At 35.7% G+C, this 22473-nt stretch overlaps 2 protein-coding genes across 11 annotated transcripts in view; one reads left to right on the top strand and one right to left on the bottom strand.

The window, feature by feature from the left end:
- Window positions 1-462: 462 nt before the first annotated feature.
- gpr27 (G protein-coupled receptor 27) lies at window positions 463-5511 on the bottom strand. The gene has a single exon (XM_048198851.1). It carries the CDS (start codon window positions 3069-3071, stop codon window positions 1956-1958), a length of 1116 nt encoding a protein of 371 aa, XP_048054808.1. The 5' UTR covers window positions 3072-5511; the 3' UTR covers window positions 463-1955.
- Window positions 5512-11794: 6283 nt separating this feature from the next.
- The window catches only part of foxp1b (forkhead box P1b), a 205058-nt gene continuing 194379 nt past the window's right edge, over window positions 11795-22473 (top strand). For 5 of the 10 annotated variants that reach the window (XM_048198836.1, XM_048198834.1, XM_048198835.1 and 2 more), the window contains exons 1-2: window positions 11799-12088; window positions 21985-22051. The gene's annotated coding sequence lies outside the window, so the exon portion shown is untranslated. Of the gene's footprint in view, window positions 12089-21984; window positions 22052-22473 lie in introns of all 10 variants that reach the window. The other 5 variants (XM_048198842.1, XM_048198838.1, XM_048198839.1 and 2 more) reach the window with 3 other exon arrangements.

The raw sequence follows: 22473 nt of genomic DNA, 5'->3' as shown, positions 1-22473 counted from the left end.
ATATGTACACAGTGAGACATTTATCAAAGAAGAAAGAAATTCATACAGGTTTGAAACAACATGAGGGTGTCATTTTTTTGGTGCACTATACCTTTAAATTATCCTGGTAAATTGATGTTTTTCCCTCTTAGAATACTTTTAAGGCATGAAAGTAACTACATACTCAGGATTGGGTGAATGCAATGTAAAAATGTAAGAATAAACCATAGAAGAAAAAAACTTTTTGGTTTACTGCTAACCTAAATATTAAGGGCAACACGTCACCTTCAATAACTGTGGTGTTTAAAGCCTTGTCTCTTTCTGATCTCTGTTTTAAACAGAAATATTTCCCCCTTTTCAGGTATTTCCTGCTTGTATGTATAAAGCAACTATCCAGGATGCACTGTTTACATTTATTGAAGATAAATAATCTTATTTCACATCTCCAGTGGCCTGCATTCATTCTGTCAGTGCAACGCACCAGATCACACAAATGTAGCGCTGGAGTTGTGCTGAGGGGAGGTTCAGGAAAAAAGGGCTCTGTATTATATAACTGTCTGTAGGAAGGGTGGGGGATGGAAACGCAGCCAAAAATTTCTCCCTGGATGAGTGTGTCTGAAACATCACATTACGGCTGGGGTTTTTCCTCACAACATCTAATGAGATGGAGGCTTAGCACAATATGTACAAAAACCACATGTTTTTCAGAATCAGTTTAGTCTGACATGGCAACAAAATCCCCTTTTTTTAATGCCTTCGCTTGCACTTGCACTTGTCCTCACATTTGAATCATGTATTGCTTTAGCACACCAACACAGTTTATACATTTATAATCATTTATTTTAATTAAAATACAAATCATGGTCTCCTCAACACTGACCCTTCAGCCAAATTCGCTCGTGTCCACTGAAAACAATTTTCCAGTATTGAAAGGGACTGTGAGAGGGACTTGGTTTATTCACATTTAGTCCATGTGATTGTAAAAAGCCACTGGCCATTTTGTTCACACAAAAATTCATAGCAAATATATTACATATCAGTTATAAAGAGCTCCAGAATATAAATAATTCATCTTTTTACATTATTTACATCGATATGTGGATTGCATAAATGTGGATATGGATCTTCTGATATGCAATGTTGGTCTTTTTCACCTCTTACTGAAAGGAAAGATCACATGCTACAGTGGCCACAAAAAGTATCAGGACATGTCATTGCATTAGATAACAAAATATCAAGTGGCATTCATTTAAAAAAAAGAAAAAAAGAAAGCACATTATAGGGGAGATTGGGGAGTGTTTTAACAGAGAGTGAGTTTAACCAATCAGAAATGAGCTACAGGGTGAAATCCCTATTTAAGGCAAAACAATTTCTGCATTACAAATTGATCATGGATGTTAAATGACAGAAGAGTCATTTATGTGAAATGTATTATGTTTTCAAAATATTTCAATTATGTTTCCCTTTTTGTATTGAAATGGATTTGGCAGTTAGTGATGGGGGTGGCTGATTAGGCCTACCACAAGAAAGTAATGCACAAAAGTTAAAACATACATTATTTCTATTAATGTTACACCCATCCCCATTAGAAGAATGGCTTGTTAAAGCAGCACTCTTTATACTCGACATGAATTTATACTGTTTAGGAAGAAGACGACAAATATGGGGATATTCTAATCCAAATATAGAGAATAAACACTCCCCAGTCTCTTCTACTTTTTGAGGCCATTGTCTCTTACTAAATTAACCATGGTTTTACTACGAATAAAACATGGTTCTTAGCGTTATTCCATGATAACCACGAACTAACCATGGCTTTGCTACAAAAACCATAGTTTAAATATGGTTTTGTTGTGGCTATACGCCAAAAAAAAAAAAAAAAAAAAACAGTTTTACTATGACAAAACCATGGTAAATTTTCGTAAGGTTATGTTGACAAGCAGGCAGAACCGGTGAAAACAAGTGAATAGAACCCTTCAAATCACACAGTAGGGCTCCATGGGTGTTTGTGTAGTCAGGCAACACGGCAAACAGGCTCGGAATCTCATTCTCAACTCCTTATTGAATATGAAACATATGATGGGATTCGCCCCCGCTTGGGCGAACGTCAACCACACGGCCGCGGTCAGGTACACCTGAGGAAGCGCGTTTCCCTTCACAAACACCCGGATGTAGCACGAGACAATGTAGGGCGCCCAGAACAGCAGAAACGCCAGCGTTATCATGTAATACATCTTTCCTATCCGTTTCTCCATCTTGAACTCGTCCAGCACGAGCAGCCTCCGGTTGGCGTTGTGCGCTGCTTGTCTGATGCCCACTAACGTCGGCGGCGTCGGACCGCGTCCAAACCCCGCGATCCAGTTGGCAGCGGCCTGGCCCGTCGCGCCAGGTCCGTGAAAGGTCCAGTTCTGACTGATAGCCGGAACCAGCTGCGCGGGTTTCATTTTACGGTGGTCGTAAACAAAACACAGCATTTTGACATAGACGACGTGCGTCGTGGCCACAATCACAGCCAGCATGAGCATGAAGCCCAGCGTGTCGTTGGCTTTCACGTATCTGTGCTCGAATATGCACTGCTCTTCCTCGCGGATAAATTTGTAGGTCCCGACGTCGAAGACGGGTGGAAATGCCATGGCGACTGAAAGCGTCCACACCATACATATCACCGCGACGCATGTCCATAGCGTCATGCGTTTGGAGTAGAACCGGTGGTGCGCGATGGCCATATAGCGCGTTACGCTGACGCAGAACAGGAGAAAGGCGATGTGGAAGCAGAACAAGACGGCCATGAACGCGATGATCTTGCAGCTGATGATGCTGTAGCTCCATACGGAGCCGCTGTTGATGGAGATCATCACGAACGGGAAGCACACAGCCGAGCGGATGATGTCTGCCACGCACAGGTCGAGGAGGAAGTAATATGGAGCCTTGTGGAGCGAGCTGTCTTTCAGCACCAGCACGGAGAGCACGGTATTCCCGAGCAGGCTGATGCAGGTGATGAGCCCCAAAGACGCCAGTTTGACCGCAGACGCAGTGATGGCATAATTCTGGAGCGAGGGGTTGCTTCCCCCTGGATCACTTGTGTTCGCCATCTGTGCAAGCACAACCCAGCCTGGGCTTTGTAATCCGACATTAAGCAGTCCTGGTCCCCCAATTTGATGTACAAAATATCAGCCGTTACCAATCAGTCGAGTCTTTTATATGACCATACCTCTAGCCGTTTGGAGATCCAAGACATCGTTTTGTTCACGATTCTTCATTCTTCAAAGCAGATGCTGGGTAATCCATTCTTTGTCGAAGAAAAGACACCCTAATAAACACGGATCCTACGATCTGAAAATCGCGGTCGTGCAGGCCGAAAACAACCCAAGACGCTTCATCGAAATATTATTCTTGAATAAATAACAGCATATTTACGGACGCATCCAGTCTATTGTGGAGATCGCGGCGGAGCACGTAGTCGTCTTGTCTAGTGCGTTCTTGTTTTGGGGGGGAGGTGAAGGGGGGAGTATAATGGGAACCTCCGGTGACAGCAACGGTGGGTCCGTCTGGAGAGTGGTGCGATTCTGTCACCGAGTCTACACTGGAAGCGGCCGATGACGCCTCGCGACGCGTCGCGCCGCAACGGCTTGAGGCTGTCTACACTGAAGGACCACGTCATCTTGGAACGTTCGCTAACGCTGGCCAATCAGCTGTTAGCTCGATGACTTCGGCAACAGTTAAATAGATGTATACTTTCTAAATAACATACAATTATTTGTTATCTATAGCAATACTAAAAAAATATGTTTTTGCAATAGGCCTACTAAAAATAGTTTGCTACAGATTGATATCAATAAAAAGGTTAGCTTTTACACTAGAGACCAGCAGCTGGATCTCATGAAACAGACAGTTAACGATTAAAATGTATCGCTATCTGAGAAGGGCTGTTGTTTTCATTTTATTAATTCAACAAATATCAAATAATTAATTCAACATTTTTTTAAAAATCACATTCAAACTAGAACTATTTTGACTTAAGCAATTTTTGCAATTACTTTTAACACGGATCCCATGGTAAAATTTAGTGGATGTACGCCTAGTACAGTATTTACATCGGCACTACATCAGTCTTAACACAGTCTGTGGTGGCAGTTGATGCAGTTGGTCTGGTCTGGTGTCGTTTAAGGTAAGCGGAGCGCTGTCCGTGGTGCTGAAGTGTTATCATGATTGATACCTGTCAATCAGCGCGCTGTTCACTTGATAAAGTCACTAAACCCGAGAACAGTAATAGAAAGAAAACCTCTGAAGTCACACGGTGACATGAGACAGGAAATATATAAAACAAATGTCCAGGGCAATGCGTGTGCCTGTACTTTCAGTTCTAGGAGAGAAGCAGCACCAGTCAGTTTTGTGATGAATAGCGTCCTCTAGTGTTTAGATATTGTCTTGCAATTAAGCAAAATTCCAACTGTTTCGGTATTTGCAGAATGTCTACACACAGTGTAGTGGCATAAAATATATCATAATACATAGAAATCCTGTTAACATAAAGTGACCCCAAAAAGTATTTGGACATTTAAAAAGTCATTGCATTAGATAAAAAAAAATATTAAATAATTTATTGTAAAGACAGACTAAATAAGCACTCCTTTAGTGTAAATCATTTTCCCAAAAGACATTTTGTTTGGTTTAAATAATAAAACAATATAAATATTGTTCAAAATGAATATGGAAAATATTTAGACACTTTTTGTTGTCAAAATTAGTGGGAAAAGTTCATGCAATGAACTACACCTGGGTTTAACCCAATCTTAATTTATATATATGTAATGCATGGCAGTCCTGTTAATAAAGTGACCCTAAAAAAGAATTTAGACACTTAAAAAGTCACTGCATTAGATAAAAAAATATTAAACCAAGTGACATTTCTTGTAAAGACACCACAAGCACACTTTTAAAGCAAAACATTTGCCAATAAATACATATATAAAACAATATATTTTTATTGTTCACAGTAAATAAGGAAATATTTAGACACTTTCTGTTGTCAAATGTGGAAAATGTCCAGTTCATGCACTGAACTACAGCTGGGTTTATTTTAGCGGCTAAATGACTTCATACTTTAATGAATTAAAAAAAAAGTAAATGAAAGAAACAAGAATCCTGGGGTAATTTGCAATTTATGAAGAAAGGGAGAAAATGATCTATGCTTCTAAACAAAACATTAATCCTGGTCTTGAAGTGAAAAGGCAAAACAGCAATGAAAGACAAATACATACCCAAACAAATTGATCAACAGTAATTAAACATCATAACTATTGTAAATATGCGAGCAGGTGAATGAGAGGCCTTTCTTTCTGACCACAATGGTATAGTCCAGTTTCCTGCTGGACTGACATAAAGGTGCAAGGCCCAGTTTTTTTTGTTGTTGTTTTTTTCTGATTGTACCTGAAATGTTCCCTTAACACCAGTGCTGGTTTGTTAACATTTAGTATCTCAAAAGAAGTTCTTAATAAACACTGTTTTTAAAGCTGTTTTGTTCTGCGTGCTTGTTTAAAATGAGTACTTATGTTAATTATGTAGCACTACATTTAGCAGCACAAATCAAACAAACTGTTGGTAGTAACAGCCATTAAATGTCATGCATTCACTAAATTCACTTTTTTTTTTTTTTTTAAATAGCAACTGCAAAACGACTCCAAAAAGGGAAGTTAGTTCTGAGAAAACCTTGTGTTATGCTTGCAGATGCCACTTGGTCTGAAATTTCAACTAATGGAATTAAATTCATAAATTAATTGGCTTAAGTGTGCTTTTTGGGGCACTGTAAAAGCATAAAGTGCCTTCTTTGGATGCCGCTATTAAATACAAATATTGAACTAATTTATAAAGATAACCTAATAACCTGCTTTCTGGTTCACATGAAGCATGACAAGCATCAGCAATTCACTTTTTCTTTTTTCTTTTTGCCTTGGACTGATCTACCAACTTTGTGTCTTAAGTTTGATATTAAGTTAGATCAAATTATCTCACAGTACAGTTAAACCAGAACTAAGTAACTTTTTTACCTTCATAAATAGTTTTCTAAGTCCTTACGATGGTTAATTGACTTGTAGTGGTGTGTTTGAGGCGTGCACTAACCCCCTCTGGCACGTCTACGCCAGAAAACAGCACTTGCAAGTTGAGCTGCGCCGACCCGACACAATCTCGCCTCATGTTCACGTTCACGCGAGAGTGACAAAATGCTTTAAAACAATGTATATATTAAGACTTTATAAGACAATTTCGAAAATTACCCACCTCCATCGAGATTTCTTGTACTGTATTTGCAAAACTACTGCGCTGGTGAGCGTTGTAGTCGTTGTAGTCCAGAGCTGCGCTTGGAGTATTTACGACAGTGTGATTCACTGAAGGAACCTGTAGGGGGAGCTTCGCAAATCTTATTGAGTTCCGCTTTAATACACAAAAACAATTTAATTTGTACTTTACGCTTAATGACATTTTCTAGTCTTCATAAAACCTATTATTAAAAAAGCTTTGAAGGGATAATTCACCCAAAAATGAAAATTCTGTTATTATTTACTCACCCTCAAGTTGTTCCAAACCTGAATTCATTTCTTTCTTCTAACAAACACAAAAGAAGATATTTTAAAGAATACGGATAACCAAACAGTTGATGGGACCCATAGTATGGAAATAAACTATGGAAGTCAATTGGGCCCATCAACTGGTTTCCCATATTATTCAAAATATCTGCTTTTGTTTCATTGTACTTTTCTGCACTGTGTTTTTCCTTATTTCAAACTGAAACCGTTTTCACCGTTTTTAAGTCTCTCCAGCGCTGGAAAGCTTGTCTAATTTTAACGCGGGTCCTAAAGCTCTTGCCTGATCATAACCCTTCTTTTTCCAGTGATACTCTCCTGACCTTTCTCTTTTGTAATGTCTCTCAGCCATCCGTCTTTCTACAGTCTTTCTTCAAATCTCCCTCTTGCTCACTCTCTTTCCTCCCCCATCATGAGTGGACACGCCCCTTACTGCTGATTGGCTACAAGTGTGTTGTGGCGCTAGTGTTTCTCAGAAATCGCTTACTGCACCTTTAAATGGTAAAGAAGTTCATTTTGGAATTGCTGTTATTATTATTATATTTTATCAGACAGCATTGAAGTCTTTGAGACTCCAAAGTTAATTGAAGTGAAGTCAGTCTCAGCAGAAGATGGGGATTAGTGAATAAATGAAAGGATTCAGTCACAAATGATAGGCTACGTGTATGTGAGCACATTTACAAAACACCAATAACAACAAAGACAGAGTTAAACTTTGTCATTATGTGGTTGTATGTTTTCTGTCGCTGCTGTCGTCACTGGTTTGTTTTTTTTTGTGTGTGCTGATTTTGGCTCCACCTTGTGGTCTTTGTCGTAATGAACATGACACATCTTTAGGCAGTTCACACAACATGTCATAACAGTGGCAGCAGTGTGATATGCTATATTTAATCTAATCTAATGTAATCTAATTAATTAAATATTGGGCTACAGTATAAAAACACACTTCCCCCCTTATATAACTATTTGATGTTTGTTGCTGGTATAGTACAACTGTCTTTTTGGGGTGTTAAAGGGATAGTTCACCTAAAAATGAAAATTCTGTCATCATTTACTCAAAGTCAAGTTGATCCAAACCTGTATTAATTTCTTTCTTGTGCTGAACACAAAAGAAGATATTTTGAGGAATGTCAGTAACAACACAGTTTTTGGTCCCCATTGACTTCCATAGTATTTTGTTTCTATACTATGGCAGTCAATGGGGACCAGAAACAACATTCTTCAAGTATCATAATTTATGTTCAACAGAAGAAAGAAATGAATTCAGGTTTGGAACAACTTGAGGGTGAGTAAATGATGACAGAATTTTCATTTTTGGGTGAACTATCCCTTTAAATGATAATTCTCTTACTGAGGCATCCCATAAACAACTATTCCATTAAATGGCAAAATGATTGAGAGATACTTTCAATTAGATTTTAAGTGTATTTTTGATTATTTTCGATGTTTTCATTGCCATTAACTTACTTAGTATGCTAACAGGAATGTTCTTTTGTGCTCTGCATTCTTATTAGGTATAGATAATAATAATAAAGTCATCTTATTGTTCAAAGGTCAGTAGGGAAAATATGTGAAATTGTGCCACCTGTGTCATGTCAGAATGAGATAAAGGGCTCTTTGTTTTTTTATACAATAGGCAAATATCAGCTATTGTTCCTTTGTGTCTCCGTGTGATTTCAGCTGCAGGGACGGATATCGCTTTTGAGCCTTAAGAAGAACAGAGTCCTCTCGTTTCATTTGCTTAATTACCTAATTAACACAACTCTAATTACTCCCTTTTTGAGCATGAGTGCATATTGAGAAGATGTTACATAACGAATAGTAATCCTCAATTAATTTGTTTTAGAGTGCCACTTTATCACAACAAGACCAAATCCACGGGGCATCAGTCATACCAGATCTACATCATGTCAATACCATCCAAACAAGATTACTTTTCTTTTCTTTTTGGGAAACACACTACAACATGTCAGTCTTGAGAAAACAGCCTGGATTTTTCCGGAAACGTCTGGAATATGTATTAAAGTTGTGTTTTATTATAGTGGTGACCTCTTATGACCTCAACAGGGAATGCTCTATTTATTGCAGTCTAATTTTGGAAATAAGACAAAATGTTAGAGAAATTCACATAGACTCATTCTCTATAAAACATTTCATAGTCAGATGATAAAAGTGTGCAAAAACAATGTAATCTGTGCTATTTTATACTGTTGTGTCATCATTAATAGTGACAGTCAATTCATGGCAGACTGTACTAATATTAAGTTAATGAAATTAACTTTTTTATACAACAATATCTATAAAATGTATATTTTGGATAATTTGGATAATCATTAAAAAAGTGAAAAGGAAGAGGCTTAGATGTATTTCCTGTTTCATGTGCACACTGGTTTGAACATATTTTTATATATATTCTAATATAATCATTCTGATATGCTGATTTGCTGCTCAAGAAACATTTATTAAAAATATTAAGCTGCACAACTGTTTTCAACATAGATGATAATAATAAGAAATGTTTCTGGAGCACCAAATCATCATATTAGAATGATTTCTGAAGGATCATGTGACACTGAAGACTGGAGTAATGATGCTGAAAATTCTGTTTTGATCACAGGAATAACTTACATTTTAAAATATTAAAATAGAAAACTTTTCATTTGTAATAATATTTCACAATATTACATTTTTTACTGTATTTTTGATTATATAAATGCAGCTTTGGTGAACATAAGAGAATTCTTTCGAAAACATTATGTGGTAACACTTTACAATAAGGTCTCATTTATTAACATTAATTAATGTATTAATTAACATGAACTAACAATGAGCAATATATTTGTTACAGTATTTGTTCATCTTTTTTATAAAAATAATGCATAGTAATGCATAATAATAGTAATAATGCATGTAATAATGCATAATGTAGTTAACTAATGTTAACTACTGAAACATTAAGTGTTACCATTTTTTTATTTATTTTTTAATCTTCTTTAACTTTTAATGTGTTTTTTATATACTCCAGAAGATGTCTGTCTCTTCCTGGAAAGTATTCTTGGTTACTGGCAGTGGACACAAAGTAGAAAAATAAGTCAAAATGGAGTATATCTCGATGAAGGGTGTGTCTGTGATGGATGTATCCGTCTCATGCCTGTAGGCGTGCAGTTTTTCTGGATAAGAATATAGGCCAGTGACGCCCCTTGACATTAGATTTCATACCGTTAGTAATATGTCCAGGGACAAAGCATTGTAATGCCTCTCCTTGTGCTCTGCAAATGTCAAAACGGTGTTTATGGAGGTACCATTTTTGGAGAATTTTTGACAAGAAATAAAAAAGATTTAATAAAAAAGATTTTAAAACTTATCTGAGAAATAAAGGCATAAATGTAGCTGTGATATGTACACTCTAAAAAATGCTGGGTTGTTTCAACCTAAATTTGGGTAAAAAATGGAAAAACCCAACAATTTCATTAAATTTTTTAATTAAAATTTCAACCCAACGGTTGGGTTTGTCCATATTTAACCTTATTTTGGGTTGAAACAACCCAGCATTTTTTAGTGTACATATTATATAATCGTTAACTAAAACTATTAAAAACATTTCTGTTAATTGAAATAAAGCTGAATTAAAATAAAATATAAATATTAGGTGAAAACTTAAACTAAACAAAAATTAGAAATGTTGGCTTGGCAATAAACTGAAATAGGACTGAAGTTGAACCACAAAAATTATTAAATGGAAATAAATCAAAACTAAACTGAAATAAAAATAAATTAAACCTAATATATATATATATATATATATATATATATATATATATATATATATATATATATATATATATATACATATGAAACAAAAACGAATAAATTGACAAAAGCACATAACATTACTAAAAATTATACTAAAATTAACATGTAAACAAAAAAATATAATAATATAAAATAATATAAACTATAATAAAACAAACAAACTAAAATAACACTATTTTAAACATTGCCATAGTTGGCTTGTCATGTGACTCTCAGAATTTGAGAGTACAAAAAAAGTTAGAGATTGCTTAATATAATTCACTGGATCAATTATTCTATGATTAGCCTACACAGGTTTATACAAATTAATTTGTTGACTGAAAGAATCTGTTATTTAATTGTTAATTGTTCCACTGTTAATTAATTGAAATGAACTGTTATGACTTTCACTATAACTATTAAAATTCTTTATATCTTTAGCAAACATTGTTTCCCTATTTTTATGCATTGCATTTATTTTATGACAAAACTCAATAAATTCAGCTGTCTCCAGGCAAGGAGACGCAATAGTCCAGTGGGTGGCGCTCTATATCCGTGAAACACATCAACTTGGGCCCATAAAGATGCACTCTTTCACAATTAACTGTGAATTTCAGTCCTTGATCAAGGACAGTCAGACCTCTCCCTTATTCCAAGACCTTACATTAATGCTGCTCACCCTCAATGGATATAATAATAAACATTAATCAATAATTATATAAATATATATATTTTTTTAAATTATATATATACACATATTATAGGTTTACTTCACACCTACAATAACTCTGTTCACTGCTTATGATTTTACTTGAAAATAACCTTATGGGATTCCTCTTGAAATGTATCTGTGGGTAGCTGATATGAAATACTTGTGAGAATATATTAGCCTATATGGAGTTGCAGTTACCATTTATAATAAACAATTTACCCTTATGCGTGTAAATACAATTTAATGTAAAATTGTGATGTCTTACATGTGTCAGCTATTCTTATTTATCAGTTCCAGAACACTAAAGTGAATATTGTAAAATATTATAATATTATGTGAATTTAGTTACGCCTAAATCTGAGTAGTTAATAGGCTCTACTGAAGTATGCTGATATTTAGACTATTAAATCCCCACACTCTCTGCACTTCCCTTCTTATGGGTTGTCCTTCTCCTGAACCTTCACCCCCCACCTGGTCTTGCTTCACTGGACAATTTCGAGGAAAAGAAGAGAGAAATTCTGTATTTACATCAGTTACAACTACCAAACTAAGCAAATTTGTTAGAATTAGGCTACGTCGACTGGCACAGAATGGATCCCCTATCTCCTATGTAACCCACGTATCTGTGACTTTTTGACACTTTTGTTTTGCAGCGCAAAGATCTGCAATGAATGTTGTTTACCCAGCAGGTGGATGTGACGTCACGGGCGTAGAACATCAAAAAATAACAATATCCAAATCCGCGATTCTCTCTCTTTTTTGTGTGTGTGGAAGGCGCAATAAACTGTAATAACATCCGAAGCAGCTCCGTGTAGAAAGGCGGCGTAAAACGTGCTCGAAACGGCGGCGTTGCTCCCAGTACAGTGTTTGCAGCTGAAGTTAGTACCGCTGGCGGAGTGATATATTTGTTGGTTATTTACAGTGCGTTTTATAGCACGCGCTCATGGTATACAAGATCGCGTGAAGACTTGAAATTGTTATCGTGCACAAATTTCCGCGTCTATCTCGTCCCTGTCAAACCTCGGTAAGTTCATTCACCTCCAGCATTCTGCAATATTTCAGGGCATATTATGGACACAGTTTGTCTTTGTTATCTTAATTGTTGCCTTATTGTTTTTAATGGGGTAAAGAGAAAATTAACAAACGACATTATTGTTCGCGTGTATAATAACTGCTGTCCTGGCGAAGCATTTTATTTGTAGCCATTAAGTACTTTTTCAGAAGTTAGCTCTGTAGCTAGCAAGTTACGCTGTTCGTTTTTGTTTGTGGAAACAACATTGTATCGCTACATATGTGTGACAGCTCTGGTGTGACGTGATGCGTAAAAACTATGTATTGAAATCGCGAAGCGTTGCTATCGACGGCGTAAAAGTTTGCGAGCCGAGATTTCTTTCGGTGTACAGTGTTGTATAGGGGACTTTTCCCCACGTGTTCCCTCAACCACAAACAAACTTCTACTGGTGCATCTCTTCGTTTGGAGATAAATATGACATTATCAGTGCTAACGAAAACTGTTGATAATATCGCGACAGTTTTTCCGTGCATTAAAAAGTTCAGCTCAGTCTTATCATCCGGTTGGGTTATGGAGTTGAGAGCAGAAGCTTTCAGAGTTAAGCGTTCAGCAAGAGCAGGCTGTGTTTCAAAACCTAGTGAGCTGCCTAGCTAGACGGCATTTTTGAGCGTCATATGGGGTTTGAACGTTCGAACGCGTCAGTTCCATAAATGCTGTCAAGTGTCAGGGTTTGAAATTGAGACACAGCCGAAGTGCAGCTCGAGTGAAATTGGTTTTCAACATGACTGTTGTAACAAGTGTCAAGAGATAAATGGACCTTGTAGCTCGTACTTTCTGAATGTGAACCACATAACCGGTGGATAAATACAATTAGGCCACTTAATAAAAGTCTAGCAAAAGTGGAGGAAAGAAACTTTTAAATTGTTATGCAGTTGTCTTGCACTTCAACACAATAAAAGTTGCTCTTTTCTTTTAGTAAAATGTCAATTTAACTTTTTATTTATAATTAGCATGAAATATTCTTCACATTGGTCCCACTATTGTTTTATTTATCTCTCTCTTTTTTTTTTACATGTATATTTAAAAAACTTTTTTTAAACATTCACAAATTAAAAAAATGTACATAATCATATTAATTATTTTACATATTTTATACTTTATTTCTAGTATTTGCACATATATACATATTAATTGGATCCAGATTTAAATCACTTTTTTATTTTGAAAGTGGAAAGGAATTAGGAATGTTGCTTTTTGCATTTGTTTGTGTATGTATATTATTACTATTCTTATTACTATGGGTGTAATTAAAAGGGTATAAACTAAAATGACTAATCATTAATTGTATTATTTACCAATATCATTTGTTTTCTCATTGATTGTCATAAACATAACTTTTAAACGTCTTTTCAAATCGCACTTTAAAATAGGAAGCAGCAGCAGCAGCAGCTTTAACACCCAGCGTTGGTAAGGCTCAGTTCTTTGGATTAGTCATTGTCTGAGGGAAGGAGAAGATGAAAAAAGAAAAAAAAAAGAATGCTTTTTTTGTAGGAGAAGTAAAGTAAACAGCCTCCAACAAGCGAACCTTGACAACCCAGATTAAGGAAAACAGTGGAGATCAAACAGTGCTGCTGCTGGGCCGTTGTCATGAGCTGCCTGAGAGGGAGAGACAAAGAGAAGGAGGGAGAGAGAGAGAGAGAAACTGTTTGAACAGGCACTGGAGTTTGTGTGCTCACTTATGCAGAAATGGACCTCTGCAAACGCAGACTGACCCAGGATTAAAAGCAGTGGCTGAACTTTTCTATACAACTTTTTAGGCCTTGACGCTCAACGGCAGTAGAGCCTCTCACCCGTTTTATGATTGGAGCGCACTACCGTACTCACCAAGTACCTGTCGTAAAAAAATAAAAATCTTACGCCTCCATGCTGTATTTTTTCCCCCATATATACCTTTTCAGATTCCAAAAATAGATTGGTGCGTAATCTTACTCCGTCATGGTATTACAGGAAAAGCGAGCAAATTTTGCATTCTAGAGCTAGTATTTTCAGGTTTACTCGCAATCGTGCAAAAGATCATGATGAGTCAGATGTGTGTGGTGGTTACGGCACAGAAAGGTTATTAACATCTTACTTCACTGAGGTAAAGTGTACTTAAATGAACCGTAATCTTAGAATCATAGAGGTTAAAGACACCTCACCGAATAATGTGTGAAGTTGTGATGTCTGAATCATAACGTGGGATAGAGGTTGCTGCGTCCCGTGTCTTGCTGTGTGTTCGGGCAGCTGTTGTCCCTCTTTAGCGTGTGGCTTTCATGCTGGGTTGCCTGGCTGGAAAGGCAGGCCGCTGGCCAGTTGCTGGATGGCTTAGGGTGAGGATGCAGCCAGGTTCTTGTTGCTATGGCAACTCTGGACGCTGTCAATGTGCGGCAATAAGTTGTTAATTATAGCTGCTTGTTGTCACCTCAAAGTCATACTGAGGAATCCAGGTACTTTATCATTTGAGTACTTGCAGCAGTTAAAAATGATACAAGTGGACTGGAAGTTGTCACTCTTTTTCTTTTTAAATATCTCACCCAGTGAATTTGGGTGTAGATGGGCTTTCTTTCTTTCTTTCTTTCTTTCTTTCTTTCTTTCTTTCTTTCTTTCTTTCTTTCTTTCTTTCTTTCTAAAGCTAGTAGTCATAAGGTTGAACATTTATTATTTAAATCTTAGAATAATAGTAAAAGCATTAAAACTATAAAAAAAATCACTATTGGAAGTATAAGAATAAGAATCATCAAAGTTGCCACCCTTGTCTAGATTCTGAGGTGTCACCTGTGGTACTTTTTTAAAAATGGTATTAAAGGTGTTTCTATTTATCCTGGACATTTTACAGCTGCTTTTTCATACCAAACTAATGCATTAATTTTTATGTTCAGCATAACTTATATTTATCTGATAAACTAAGTTCAAGAATATAAGCTTGAGGCGTTATATCAAATGTTTTTAAGATAATATAAAACTTAAATTTATTCAGTTGTGTCCAAATATACAATGTACTGAAATTCAATGAACAGTGCTTTAGTGATCAAGGCGTTATGTACAGTAAGAGAAGGTCACTGATTTGTTACGTTGAAATTGTTGACTTATAGCCATAGTCATCCTGGGTGTCCTTTTATTGGATTGTAAATCCAAATGGATCGGATTAGAGGCTGGATTAAATGTTGAAATGGTGTGACACTCACAAGTCCCTTTATGCCAGCTGTGAAGTTGACAGCTGAGCCGGGATCAGCTCGTTGGATCAGTTTCTCACTGATCTGGCCCCGAAGAGCTGAAGAGCAGCAGCCAATGCCTGGATTTCTGAATTTTACAGAGAATCCTTAAGCAATATAGAGGCTGCTCTTTCCAGGAATTTGAATCACTACATTTGTTGACATTTATGTCATGCATAATCTGCAAGAATTCTTTCCAGCCATTTTTTTTTGCAAAAATTGGCGTTGATATTTATAACTGAGTTCAAAAAGAAACAGCCGGAAAAGCTGCAGCATGCAAAAACTGCATACAGTAGTTTTCGTTTCTTCTGTGATTTCTAATCTGCTGTAATATGCAAGAGTTAAGGCTTAATAATGATTTATTTTCTGCTGGACTGGTTTACCCAGTAGTTCAGAATTTTACTCATAAAAATGAATGAATTAGATGCATTTTATTTATTTTATGTTTATTATATTTTATTATTTTTATATGCCCAAAAGTATTTTTTATAAAATAGTTAGGGGTGGGTGCTATGACTAAAATCTAATATCATGATATGAGTAATTTTATTCCACGATAATATATATTTAGCAAGATGGTTATTGATTAAAAAGTTTTGATACCATTGAAATTTCATAAATCTCATCACCAATTTTAATACCACAAAAACAAATGCTAGCCTAACTAACATTAGTAGTTATAAAATAAAATAAAATAAAAAATAACTCATGCTCACTGAAGAAAAGTAAACAGTTAGTGATAAATTAGGAACAAAGAAACTAATTACAAGCAATAGGACAAAAAACTACATTAGAACAAAGATTCAAATGAAATAGACCTACCTGAAAAACCTCTAGCAGTAGATAGGTCTATAAAAATACTACATAAATTGTAAAAAGTAATCAAATGTTCAAAAAACACTGCATAGTCTTCACTGTGTAAATGAAATATACATTTATTCTTATTAAAGTTACAAAAGTGATTCAGTCAAGGGCAATGAGATTGTTTGATTAACATTAATGGCACCGATGGCAGCAGATAAATTAGGTTGCTGTCACTTTAAGACTGAATTAGGGCTGGGCGATGTGTCACGCGCATTTCTTCAGTAAAGCCGGTTCCCTGATTACCGCTAAATCGCCATCACCTGCTTTCAAATGGAGCGGCATTTAATAGACAGAGCCGTAGATCACTGATAAGCCACGCAATATCGCGTTCAATATCGACGGCGATACATATCGATATTGAACGCGATATTGCGTGGCTTATCCGTGATCTACGGCTCTGTCTATTAAATGAATGCACTGATCTAATACTGATACACATTAGGGTGACCACCTGGTTATTGCTCTGTTAGAGGACAGTAGTTGTGATTGCGCAATTTGCGGGACGGGTGATATAAATTTACTACTATTATACTATGTAAATTTTGATTTACATTAGTTGGAAAGCCTATTTGCTGCAGTCTATTTAAAAGTGTTTCATTAATTTGAAAGAATTATTTAAAAAAAAAAATCATTTTGAATGAATGATTCAATGACTCCCTTATAAATACTTTGCTTGATTCATTACTAGATGAATCAGCGTTTTTGAACGAATCTCTTCAATGAATGATTCAATGACAAATACATATTTTTAACAGTCACTTGCTGCCACCTACTGGTGTAATGAGGTAATCGATACAATCGATTACCTTGTTAAAACCGATACCACCGATTACCATTCCATACCAATAGTTTTTTGGGGTTGGTCCATTGCAAGAGCAGCTGAGAAGGGTGCGCTGTCATTTAATAATTAATTGATAAACTAGTGTTTTCTGTATTTTCGGCTGCAGTGGTGAAGTTGATGGAGTATTTTAAGTGCAAGTAATCACTCTGGCGTGTCCATTTTAGCTGTCATGCAGTAAGCGTGCTACTATTTAGCTTTTATACTCCGCACAAACACTTGAATAGCGCGCATTTTTCTAGGTTAACGGCAAAGCCAGTGGCCATGTAAAGTTGCTACTACTTGCATGTTTCAGATGATAAGCCATACTTGAGGTTGATGAATGATAGGCGAGCGTTTGGATGTCCTGCCTGATGTGCTGTAATTACCACATAGACCAGCTATTAACGATGTGTCTGTCACAGACGGCGTGACTTTGCCACTTCCTGTGAAATGTTTTTCCTGCGACTAATAATACTTTGGTCGACTAAGCCTCTTCTCGTTGACTAATGGTTAGTTGACTATTAGGGGGCAGCCCTACATTATACAGCATCTAGAGGCAAAATAAAAATTATCATTGATGCCTCGTGGTGTTCTGTATATAATTATACAGTCAAACCAAAATGTATTCATACACCTTGAACATTTCATTCATTAAAGGATTAGTTCACTTTTAAATAAACTTTTCCTGATAATTTACTCACCCCCATGTCATCCAAGATGTCCATGTCTTTCTTTCTTCAGTCAAAAAGAAATTAAAGTTTTTAATGAAAACATTCCAGGATTATTCTCCTTATAGTAGACTTCAATGGGCACCAAACAGTTGAAGGTCAAAATTAGTTTCACTGCAGCTTCAAATTGTTCAACACGATCCCAGATGAGAAATAAGGGTCTTATCTAGTGAAACCATCGCTCATTTTCTGAAAAAAAATGAAAATTATATAAGTTTTAACCATAAGCTCATCTTGAACTAGCTCTCTTCTTCTTCTCCTCTATTTGAATTCCAGCAGTGTAGACACTGCTAAGTGTATTACTGCCCTCCACAGGTCAAAGTTTTGAACTAATTTTTATATGCAATATGCTAGTTCAATAGTATATAACAATTAGTTCAAAACTTGTTCTTCTTCTCTATTAGAATTCCAGCAGTGTAGACACTGCTAAGTGTATTACTGCCCTCCACAGGTCAAAGTTTTGAACAAATTTTTATATGCAATATGCTAGTTCAATAGTATATAACAATTAGTTCAAAACTTTGACCTGTGGAGGGCAGTAATACACTTAGCAGTGTATACACTGCTGGAATTCTAATAGAGAAGAAGAAGACAGCTAGTTCAAGATGAACATTTATGGCTAAAACTTATATCATTTTAAAAAATTCTTTTTAGAAAATGAGTGATTGTTTCTCTAGATAAGACCTTTATTTCTCATCTGGGATCGTGTTGAACAATTTGAAGCTGCAGTGAAACTAATTTTGACCTTCAACTGTTTGGTGCCCATTGAAGTCTACTATAAGGAGAATAATCCTGGAATGTTTTCATCAAAAACTTTAATTTTTTTTTTGACTAAAGAATGAAAGACATGGACATCTTGGATGACATGGGGGTGAGTAAATTTTCAGGAAAAGTTTATTTAAAAGTGGACTAATTCTTTAATACAGTTTATTCACTATAGTTAAAAAATTGGTAATAAATTAAGATAAGATCTCAGAGTTAAACTGTCAGAAAAAAATAATCTTAATTATGTCAGATAACACTTAAAGGGTTAGTTCACCCAAAAATGAGAATTCTGTCATTTATTACTCACCCTCATGCCGTTCTACTCCCGTAAGACCTTTGTTAATCTTCGGAACACAAATTAATATATTTTTGTTGAAATCCGATGACTCAGTGAGGCCTCCATAGCCAGCAATGACATTTCCTCTCTCAAGATCCATTAATGTACTAAAAACATATTTAAATCAGTTCATGTGAGTACAGTGGTTCAATATTAATATTATAAAGCGACGAGAATATTTTTGGTGCGCCAAAATAATGACTTATTTAGTGATGGCCTATTTCAAAACACTGCTTCAGGAAGCTTTGGAGCATAATGAATCGGCGTGTTGAACCATGATTCGGATCGTGTGTCAAACCGCTAAACTACTGAAATCGCATGACTTTGGTGCTCTGAACAGCTGATTCGACACGCTGATTCATTATGCCCCGAATCTTCCTGAAGCAGTGTTTTGAAATCGGCCATCACTATATAAGTCGTTATTTTGTTTTTTTTGGTGCACCAAAAATATTCTCATCGCTTTATAATATTAATATTGAACCACTGTACTCACATGAACCGATTTAGATGTGTTTTTAGTACCTTTATGGATCTTGAGAGAGGAAATGTCATTGCTCCCTATGAAGGCCTCAACGAGCCATCGGATTTCAACAAAAATATCTTAATTTGTGTTCCGAAGATTAACAAATGAGGGTTAGTAATAAATGATAGAATTTTCATTTTTGGGTGAAGTAACCCTTTTTTTTAATCAATTTTACTGGTAGTCCACTGTGTGAAGAATTTTTTGGTACAATATGTCACAGTTTACTTTATTTTGCTATCCTCACTTACATAAATGAACTATATCTAGTGTCTGAATAATTTTTGGTTATATATAGATTCATATTCTCACTTTTACTGGAAAACAATGCCATTGCCAAAAACAAAACAAAACAAAAAATGTCAACCCATTTTGTCTGTTTTCAAGACTGTCAATTTTGATAAACTTCATATCCTTGAAAGCATCACCTTGGCAACAAAGAAATTAAGTTTGTAGATTTCACAACAGCAATGTTCTTTACATTGCAGAAATTAAAATATTTTTGTTTGCAATGCATAAAAACACATGCACATAATCAACAAATGTAAGACATGCACAAGTACAGAAAGCCTGAGCCATATGCTTTAATATGAACTCAGCTGGCTATAGAGACCTTCAGAACAGTGTTTTCACACAGAGTTAGTTTAGAATTTACTCATCATAACCTCTCTTGCACTTCTGAAATCAGAGCAGTGTTGCTGCACTAAATAACAGAAATATATATGATAAATATATAAACTTCACTTGCGTCATCATGAGACGTTAGACATTCAGAACATTTTCACATTGTTGGCTCATGCCTTTGGTATGATCTCAGATCCATACTTCAGGGCCCGTAGTATTTCAGATTTGCTTCAAAGAAAATATGATGCATGGATAATATTATATATGTTTGAAGAGATATATATATATATATTTAGATTTCTATGTAGTTTTGCATATTTTATGGATGTATAAATCAAATGTTTTATTTTAATAATAGTAATAATAATAATAATAATATTTATTATTATATTTTTATCAAGTATACTTTACCACTTGCCAAGCTGTCAGAGTAACAACAAGTTCTGAACATTGTTTTGAAAGTATTCTTTAAGCATTGTAAATGGAGGCGAAACATATTTGGAAAAGGATAGAGTATATGCCAATATTGTTGACTGGTAATTAATGTGCGTTTTGTCTCAGCCTTTGAGACGTTTTGTCTCTGCTTACGTGTTTGTGAAAGGGACATCGTTTAAGTGCCCTCCAAGGGAATAGAGTTTTTCCTCCCTCTCAATAGCAGCATGCTCTCAATTAGAGTATGTTTAATCAGGAAACCGGCTCGAGTACTAATTACCTTATCATAGCATGCATGTTAATTAGTTTTGCGAGAAGGTTTCTTTTTTTCCAATTGAATGTTCAAATGAATTCAAAGGAGAAAAAACGATGGAACTTTTCTTTGATCTTCTGTTTACAACTGTATGTGTGTTTATACCAAAATGTGGCCTATTTGCTGGTTTGAACTTCGAAGCAATTCTGGTGGTCTTAATTGACGTGTTGTTGCTTGTTTATTTGATATGTAAGGCCTCATCTGATGGATCATTATGAAAGCATGGTAATTATCTTAAACTCAGTAGCAAACCTGCCTCATTCACATGAAAGCGCTCACGTACGGCCTTTTTTGCTTTGCCGCTTTCAGAAACCGACTGAAAGTGAATTGTTCTGAGTCATTGTAACCTCACTTCAAGAAGCTGTTTGAAAGATGCTCCTCGCAGCTCTTGGATGCAGCCCAATCTGTGCTTGACGTGCTCTCAAGGCTAGAGAACACATTGAGTTTTTGTTGTTGTTGTTTCAGACTCGCTGTTATATCAAGGAGTTGCCATAGAGGTGGTTTTGCTCCTCGTGCGCCAGTTTACCCAAGCAAATTGAAATGTTTACTGAAATGCTATGACAACATTTATTTCAGGTCCAGAAAGTTCCTGACAAAAATCCAAGTGCTGTCTTTACACGTACTTATTCAAACAGGTGGTGATATCCGAGCTCGAAAGAAAAAATCAAACTCTGTAAAAATAAAGCACCATTTGTTGGTTCTTTGTTTTCCTAGTGCAGAGCGAAGTGTTGAGAAAGAGGCCTGAGAAATGTACTTGGGGATTACTGGATATTTCTCTAAAAGCATTTTGATGTTATGAATGAGCATAATGTACGATCTTCCAAAGCGTGGATTGATCAATTGGCCTATGCCGAGTGAACTTCAAAAAGCTTGAAAATGAGAGAATCAATCTTTTGATTAAATATCATAGAGGGGTGAGATGGGAATTTTGAGTGCATTTCTGTGTACTTGATATACAGTTGTTTACAGTGATTGAATGGATACTTTCAGGAGGGTTTATCACTTGTAGTTTATTGGTATAATACACTTTTTTTGTTTTATATGATTTAGTGTATTGGTTAGAGCAAATTAAACTTTGATTAATGAAAAATGGATCCATATTCAAAAACAAATGTCAACCTAAATTGAATTCAGATTGTGAAAGCTTTTTTTTGTGGTTGTTGTTTCTTGATTGATAGTAAAGTCATGGAAAAAAAAACATCCTGTAACATTGACTGTTGATGGTTTATATATTTTATATATTTGTGGTTTCAGACACCTCAACGAGACTAAAGGGATTTAAGTGCACAGTCTTGAAGATCACCTGTCATTTACTGAAACGGTAAAGAATCATACTTCATACTTATTCTTGTTACACCTGATCTTTTTCCATTTAAAATTGATTGTAATGCTATTTAAATGACCTTATTTTCCCACATACATTTAGTTTTTTTGGGGTCACCACTAATATATAAGCCCATATTTTTCTAGATTTTGAGATTTTTGTGTTTTGTTAGAGAATTATTACATATAGGGCCTACAATATTTTTGCATTATTTGGGCGACTGGTCACCCGACTCCACTATTAGCCATTAACTAGTAGCTAAAGTTTGTGAACAAACATTGATGTTGGCTTGAGAAAGCCTGAATGTGCAAAAGAGCCAACGTGCATCTTTTTGGTGTTCTGGAGTAAATACACAAAGTAAATACATTTTTAAAAATTCTTGTATATGGAGATGTGACAAACAATTATTTTGATTATCG

This window comes from Megalobrama amblycephala, linkage group LG8, assembly GCF_018812025.1.
Source record: "Megalobrama amblycephala isolate DHTTF-2021 linkage group LG8, ASM1881202v1, whole genome shotgun sequence".
NCBI lineage: Eukaryota > Metazoa > Chordata > Actinopteri > Cypriniformes > Xenocyprididae > Megalobrama > Megalobrama amblycephala.
This window is presented reverse-complemented; position numbering and strand designations above follow the sequence as displayed.

Excerpts from the sequence above, each read along its gene's own strand:
- gpr27 (XM_048198851.1), bottom strand. The coding sequence starts at position 3,071 with ATGGCGAACACAAGTGATCCAGGGGGAAGCAACCCCTCGCTCCAGAAT.